The sequence below is a fragment of the Gossypium hirsutum genome, chromosome D05, assembly GCF_007990345.1.
Source record: "Gossypium hirsutum isolate 1008001.06 chromosome D05, Gossypium_hirsutum_v2.1, whole genome shotgun sequence".
NCBI classification, from domain to species: domain Eukaryota; kingdom Viridiplantae; phylum Streptophyta; class Magnoliopsida; order Malvales; family Malvaceae; genus Gossypium; species Gossypium hirsutum.
This window is the reverse complement of record NC_053441.1, coordinates 16,978,693-16,986,730: the sequence shown is the minus strand read 5'-3', so window position 1 is coordinate 16,986,730 and position 8,038 is coordinate 16,978,693. Positions and strand designations below refer to the sequence as shown.

The 8,038-nt window shown below is 38.9% G+C and overlaps 2 protein-coding genes across 2 annotated transcripts; both read right to left on the bottom strand.

Moving 5' to 3' along the window:
* Nucleotides 1-483: 483 nt before the first annotated feature.
* Nucleotides 484-2,597, bottom strand: LOC107903174 (RNA-binding protein cabeza). The gene has a single exon (XM_041094056.1). It carries the CDS (start codon nucleotides 1,371-1,373, stop codon nucleotides 714-716), a length of 660 nt encoding a protein of 219 aa, XP_040949990.1. The 5' UTR covers nucleotides 1,374-2,597; the 3' UTR covers nucleotides 484-713.
* A 1,826-nt stretch (nucleotides 2,598-4,423) lies between these two features.
* Nucleotides 4,424-7,619, bottom strand: LOC107905487 (uncharacterized TPR repeat-containing protein At1g05150). Its single transcript, XM_016832145.2, has one exon. The coding sequence runs from the start codon at nucleotides 7,268-7,270 to the stop codon at nucleotides 4,874-4,876; it is 2,397 nt and encodes a 798-aa protein (XP_016687634.2). The 5' UTR covers nucleotides 7,271-7,619; the 3' UTR covers nucleotides 4,424-4,873.
* Between the last annotated feature and the right edge of the window lie 419 nt (nucleotides 7,620-8,038).

Here is an 8,038-nt window from a genome sequence, read left to right as displayed (position 1 = left end):
TAGGTTATTTCTTATTTATTTATGCATACAAATTCATACTTATCTAATTAAGAAAATAAATTTGTATTTGATACACTAATAATATAATATATAAATTCATATTACTTTCATTCAACCATATTAAAATATATTTTTTAAAATGATTAAAAATAAATAGAATTATTTTATTTTTTGATAAATAATATTATATGAACTTATAAATTATCAAATATAAAATTATAAAATCAAACATTACCAAAATACTAAAACATTATTTATATCTCATTAAAAAAGAGAAAAATAAGTAGCTTAAAGGAGTGTAGTGGATAAATGGGTCTGTATATTTTAGTTGAGACATGTGCCTCCAATAGCCCAAAATCTGTTTTGCTCCAAAAAGTTTCTGCTTTACTACGGGTCCAACAAGTTCTATGAAGGCTTAATTGGAAATGACTGGTTGAGGCTTTAAAGATAAGGTGAATGAGCTTTTTAAATGCTCAAATAAAGTTTCTGCAATTTTCATCCACTAAGGTTTTCCACTGAAACACAAGCCAGTTACAAGAAAAGAAGCACACAGAAAATCTCAGTTCCATCAAATTGCAAGCAACTCAAAGATTAATCCAAGATGGAATCAAACAAACATTAATTAGTTAAAAAATCTTCTTTTCTCCATGCTGATTAGAAACAAACGTATATATAAATGAGAAAGGTTATTGAAGAATTTGAATTTGATGAGATCATGGGCGTCTGCAGTGAGCTTTGCACATATGTTGGCAGTCATAGACGCAAGGTCCACCGCAATGAAGGGGGCAATCCAACCTCATGCCTCTGCACCTGCCTCTAACCGTGCATTGAGCAAACTCTCCCATCTTATAATCCTCCTTATTGAAAACTCTCTTCCTATGCGCTTGATTTCTGCCAATGCTGCCTTTATCTCTTCCTCTTCCATTGCCTTTGCCTGCTTTTCTTCCTCCACATCCCCATTTATACGAACCACCACCTCCTCCTCCCCATCCCCATCCCCCACCTCCTCCCCCTCCCCCTCCTCCTCCCCCCCCACCTCCTCCACCCCATCCCCATCCATACCCGCCACCGCCACCTCCTCCTCCTCCTCCACCCCCGCCGCCACCACCTCCACCTCCCCCACGACCAACACCTCTATTGTAAGGTCCTCTATTTTTGTTGTTGTTGAGCACAACTTCAGTGGAACTTCTATTGCCTGCTTCAACATTGTCTTTACCTGGGGGATGCTTGAGAAGAACTGAGGGTGAGGAAGAGTTGGTATTGCCTTGAGCTTGAGCAGCAGTACCATTTACCAAGTCATCGCCTCTCAGCCTAACAACCGCCACTGCCACGAAAAGGACGACGACCCAGTAACCTTTTACAAATGTCCCCATCCTTCGATGTCTACTAGATGCAACTGTTGCCTAAACCTGCTCGACCTATATATACATACTTGGGTTTGTATGAAAGTTTACTACAGCTACATTTGGTCCCACTTTGACCCAGATCTTAAGGAAAACCCAAAACAACCAATTGCTACTTGTTTTCTTCCAAAAAAGTGGTAAAGTTTGAGATGCCTTAGGACACACTTTGTCCCCACTTGTAATGTGACTAGCGCATGCCGGAAGCCTCAGAATTCACCCTCGCCCACTTGCACATGTGAGAACCAAGATACATAATTAGAATAATATCAGTGAATCCTAAATCCTGATTATGTAAGTATAAGGGAAAGGAGAAGTGCAACGTGCCATGGACTCGATTTAGTGAACACTTAGCCATATTCGAGCTCCGGGTTTATCAGTTTTGTTGGCTTCTTTGGAAAGTTGAAGAAACATTGAGAGTATGTTTAGGGACTTCTGTTTGTTAATTGTTTGCATAGTGGCACCAATCTATTAAGGCGGCTATGTTCATTGACATTCATTGACTATCGAAAAGTTTTTCAGCTTTTTTTTTTTTCCCAAATGCAATGATCAAAAAACGATCTTTTTGATGAAAAGGTGGAAATTAATAACAAGCACTAATCTGATGAGAGCTGGAAAATGAAAATATAGTTGAAAAAGGACCAAGAGAATTGATGTAGTTAAGGATGTTTAAAAGCTGAGCAGAGTTGAACATTGGTAATAAAACAAACCAACCAAATAGCATCCACTAGCCTGTTCAAGTTTTCGCTTTAAATTACACCTCAACAAGAGCAATTTAGGAAACATATGACAATTTTGGTATTTCATTATTTTTTTGAAAATTTCTCGATCTCCTCCTTACCTGACAAACTTGCTTCACCCTGAAGTTTGAGGAATGGAAAAAAGCAGTGGAGTAAATAACAGTTGTGGGGATACCATAATCTTGCTTGTAAATACGTATTCCTCACAAGGTACATAACAAATTGAGCGGTGGTGCCATCATGCCTCCAACTTCATATCCGAAATAAAATATTCCAAAAAGTGATCTGGCACTCACTAATTCAGATTCGGGCTCAAGTTTTGTAATGGCTTCCTTAACCACCAGCCATCTAGTGCTTGTCCTAACTCCAAAACATGGATTGCTTTGCTTGATTCTCAGACAAACTGAAAACGATGAGATGAGAGAGAGAGAGAGACACACACACACATGATTGAACAAAAGAGCAAGTTGGGAGACCACTCAAAGTGTCAGGATTTTGTTCAGAGTTTATTATTATTTTTATATATAAAGAGTAGATTAGTTTCAATATTTTTCTTTCCCGTTCCATCTAAGTTGGGCTGAAGCCTGAACTACGTTTGTTTGCAATTCTCTTACTGGGGTTTGGACCAGGTTGTCCTGACATATCAAGTTGTCTTAACATTTACTTTGTCATCCCAAGATAGGAAGACTGGCCCATTAACATCCTGGGACTGACTTATTTATTGAGTATTTAGTATAAGCTATCATCGGTTTTACTAAGCGTCGCCAGCAGTTTGAGTTAGATGTGAGTACAAGGTCAGTGTTGATGGACACATACAAGTTTTCCCATCCCAAGTTCTTGGCACAAGTTTCGTTAGTGGAATAAGCAATTTAGTTTTTGGAATTATGCATTTGAACGCGGCGAGAAAAACCGACACACACACACAAAAAAAAGGATAAAAAGAAAAACGTTAAACGACAGAGGCAAGTGGTTGGTTTGACCTTGGTATTCAATAATTGAAACTGGAGTATTCCCCCAAATGGAAGGTCATCTAAAAATTGTTTCATCTCTTCTGCAAGATTAATTGCGACATATGGGGGGTGGGGGGTTCTTGATGTAATCTTTCCACTACTTCAAAATATATTTATTATTGTTACTGCAATAGTAGTGATTCAATAACATAAAAATGGACAAAGACACTTTAAATCAGCATAGGTCAACTGTATTACCTGCTCTCTTTCTCAAAGTCAGGACTAATGATGGCATCCCTACAACTGCTGTCAGATGTCCTCACTGTCACAGCCTTGAGAGTTGAGAGCTTCCACTATAGCGCTACCATTAAAAGTCTTGTAATAATAATGGAGAAGGGCCAAAGATAGGAAATCACGAAATGAAAATTTAATGCTGCTGTGCTGCTGATGTTTGATTTGAATGATTTAGAGGTACTTGCAACTACCAACAGATTAAGGCCCTCAATCTTAATTTTTTTTAATGAAAATCTTAGATCTTTATATAAAAATGCCGAATAGGAAATAAAAAAGGGTATACAAAATATGCTGAGATTCCATCTTTACGTATCAGAATATGCATGTATGTTTGATCTGATGGGGCTATGAACCACTATGGCAAGTTTTCCTCTTAAATAACTGATTTATAAATTTGACTCAGTGCGCTCCAGGTCACTCGGTGGAGCAGCTCTTAAGGAAACTCTCAGTTAATACCTGATTTATGGTAATAACTTTATATTAAAATGGAGTAATTTTTTTTTGGACATAAAAATGGAATAATTGATAATTTATTCATATTTTCATTACATTGAATGCAGATATCAATATATAACAATCATAGTCTTTAGCAAATTGACATTACTGCTGGCAACACAATAAAAGCCTCTCTTCAGAAAGCAATGAATATCAGAGCGATGAAGCTCATATAACAGTTGTTAATACGGGGGGTTGTTCTTGTACTCTGTAATTACTGTTATCCGCTGGAATGATGATTTTGCAAAGTCAAATCTCCCATTCATGAGCATTAACTACTGGTATTTAGCACTTACAACAACAGCAAAACCGGGTTGGGATATTTTCCACTATACTTTTATTTATTGGAGCTCTATACGCTTAAATTAAGACCGTCGAACTGAAAAAACAGGAATGAGTTTCACCAACTCTTCCTTAAAGATAAAGCATTTTAGTTGTCTCCAATTGCTGGGCCTGCAATCACCAGTGATGTATTCAGTAGTCATATATAAAAGGACAATTGGGATTATTCTAAATTAACAATGGATACTCAACAAGAGTCAAGTAGGCAAAACAATAATCGCAATTCATCAATTAATATCAACTACTTCAGCTGAATAGTCTGAGCAGAATTAATGCTCTGCATCCCCAAAGGATAACATCTTTTTTGCCCAATAGAAACATAACGTTTGTTTCTCCATTGAAAATTCTCCTGGAAAATTCAACACCAAGGGAAAAAAAAGGAAGCAGAAGCAGAAGAAGTTACAGTGTAATAATCTCAAATATACATCATCTCAAATTTTCCCCCCCAAGAACAGAAGAGTAAAAATACTCTGCAACAACTATTACGAAACAGGGATATTTCAGAGCCATCACTTGAAAACGGTTATTACACAAGAGCATGACACGGCCACTGAACATAATGATGAACTGTATATTGCACAATGCACACGGGATGCCTAAAATAATACGATGGAATGGTACAAGATTAGCAAAAGACTTTAAAACCAACTAGCTATGGATCTTTCCGGGATTGCAAATTAAAGCACAAGCACTTATCTTTCATTGCTTCAGCTTCCTTCCCATACTCCTTGAATTTATATTCATCTTGTTTAAAGTTAGGGGGAACCTTACCCTCACTGTAGCATTGATTACAAAGACTAAAATGAGACTTTACTTCTTTAAAGCGAGAACCGATAATTGGGTAACGGCAAACTGAGCAGACATGGCGTTCATGACGATTCCTATCTCCAGTTTCTAACTTCAGGAGAGTGGACAAGATACCAAAGCCCCAATCAGGATCATTGAACATGATAAGGAACTCATTGAAAGATACCATTGAGGTATCTGTTTCTCCATGAACTTCCAGCATTTCACTAGCTCCATGAGAAGGGATAAATATAGCCCTCAACAATTTGATGTACTGAACTGCATCTACCTTTCTAATATGAGAACCACCTTCATTTACAGGTCGCCATAAGAGTGCATCAAAGGCGATCCTTTTTCGCTTATCTGGAGGTCCACTACAAAGGGGCGCAAGAACAGCATAAAACATGCCCAAGTCCACCCTGCCCGATCCTGTTTCATCCAAGACTGAGAGGATTTTCTCATTTATAGCTTTGACAGCTCCTTGGAAGGTTTCAGGTTTTAGAAAATTAAGTAATTTGCGTAGAACTTCTTCCAAATTAGGCTTGCGTATGGATTTCTGAGGACCACCGCTACCGGAATAGGAGACTGGTACATCAGTTTCATTCATTTCTTTCTTCAAAAGATCCACTTCACATCGGTTCAATCTAGTAAGTCTCTGGAAAGCCCTAATTTGAAGAGCATTTCCTAAATCCTGCCTCAATGTAGTCTTCTCACCCAGAGTCTTGAATTTTGAGGGATCCATTATTACAAAAGCCGCCTCCCCATTGGTACCACCGTTAGTCTTGACTTTCTTCTTCTGTAGCTGCTTCAGATGGTATATGGCATCATGTAACTCAACCCTATTTGTCATTTTTAAGGCCTCCTTCAAAGCTTTCTTAGCTTCTTCAGTTTCTCCGGCCCCCAACAAGGATACAGCCTTATTGAGCTGTGCCCGCCAATGATTCGGCCACACAGCTAAAACCCTAGTGTACATCTCAGAAGCTCTCTGAAACCTACCCAAGTCCATATAAAGCCCACCTAGATTGTATAGAGCGTCAACATGACCTGGTTTCAAATCAATAGCTTTCTGGAAAACTTCAATTGCCCTCTCATCCTCACCCATACCATGCAAAGCTGAGGCTAAATCACAATGTGCATCAGCATAATCTGGTTTCATAAAAATAGCCTCTTCTAAAGCCTTTACAGCTGCCCTATACTCCCCCACCCCGAAAAGAGCACTACCCAAAAGTTTCAAAGCTCTATAATGAGTAGGGCAAAGAATAGCAGCTTCCCTATAATACTCACAAGCACTTAAAACCATACCTTCTCCTTCAAGAGCAATCCCAAGATTGACATAAATTTGAGGAAGCAAGTAACCCCATTGGTTCCCACCAGCCTCAGCTGATTCCAAAGCCAACAGAAACTCTTCTTTAGCTTCTTTGGACTTCCCTAACACATACAAACAATTCCCGGCTCTGAAATGTGGCCTGACATCCATTGGCTGTAATTCGCAAGACCTTTTGAAACATATCAAAGCTTCTTTAAACAACTGGTGCTCATATAAGACCCTCCCAATTGCCATGTGTCCATCAAATGCTTCTTCTCTTGACCTTGCGCCATCAGCTCTACTCCTTAAAGCTCCCAATTCTTTAACAAAAAGTGCATAATCAGGCCCTGATTCTTCCCAATATACCCTTTTCTCTGAAAGCTCTGCAGAGGCTCCTAATTCCCTTGACCACCCGGCATCTGAATACGCATCAAAATTATCATTTCTAAATTTCGCGTCTTTCGCTTGCTTTGCTTTCAACCTCTTGAGCAAAATCTCCAAATCATCAACGAGCTTCCACGTGTCGTCGAAAACTATCCCGTGATGCGGCGACACTGCCCACGCCACCGTCCGTTGCTTCTTCTGCGACTCTATTACTCTCTCATCCGCAATCGACGACGACGATGCTTCGGACACGATAGATGCGCCTTTGTTTTCGTCGAAATTGAGCTCGAGCCCCAGCGCGTCGAAGTCACGGTCCACGTCACCAGCTCCGTCGTCGTAAGTTCTCAACAAACCGTCATAAGTTAACCCCTTTTCGCCGTCAATGAACTCCCCATAGGTTCGAAATACTTCGTCGAGAATGGCGTTAATTTGTTCGTCGCTAAACTTGACTCTGGGGTTAACAGCGACGACTAACGCTGCCATTTCATCTCTATTAAGACCCCCATCTCGGTTCGTGTCGAATTGCTGGAAAATCCTCTTCACCTTTTCTGATCTACTCCCTCTCGTCGCCATTTTCTCTACCTTCTTTTCCCCCCTTCTCCTCTAGGGTTAGGGAATTGGAAATGCGAAATGGTAAAGGTCAAATTTTGGGAAATGAAATGAGGGAGCAAGAAAAAAAAAGAGATAAAGATGGGTATTTCTTATATAAATCAGAAATGTATGAATAGAGAATAATAATAATCCATATAGGACTGGGGTGGGGGTGTTTAAAATTGGGGTTTTGGGGATGTCTTTTTTGGTTTCATCGGATCTGCGGAAAGTAAAGGGAAACGGAGACCGACGCAGATAGAGAGAGTGGGGGCGAGTAGAGAGATGATTGATGTTTTCTTTGTTCTTTTTCTTCTTTTTTTCTGGTTCTAACGAGCCGTGGGTCTTAGGTAAGTTTGGAAGTTTGGATGGGCGGTACGTTTATCTGCGGTTAGTGTAAAAACAGCTATGGCGGTGAGATTAGATAATGTAGCGTGAGACAAAAAGTAAGCTAAACGCATCGCATCACACCCAATTGCCCATCCAAACTCACCCTTAGTCCCCAAAGGCTAAGTATCTCTAAGATATCACATTAAAACAATTAGGGTTAATATTCGATTGAGTCAAATTAAATTGAGTAGAAAAATTTCGAGTTAAATTAATGAATTTTATTATTTATACTCAATATTATGTTTACATGAATCGACTATTTAATTGGTAGACGAAGTATAATATTATTTAATTACATAAATAATATAATTTACTTAATAACTACATGTAAAGAACTATTTTCAACATGTAAAATAACTATAC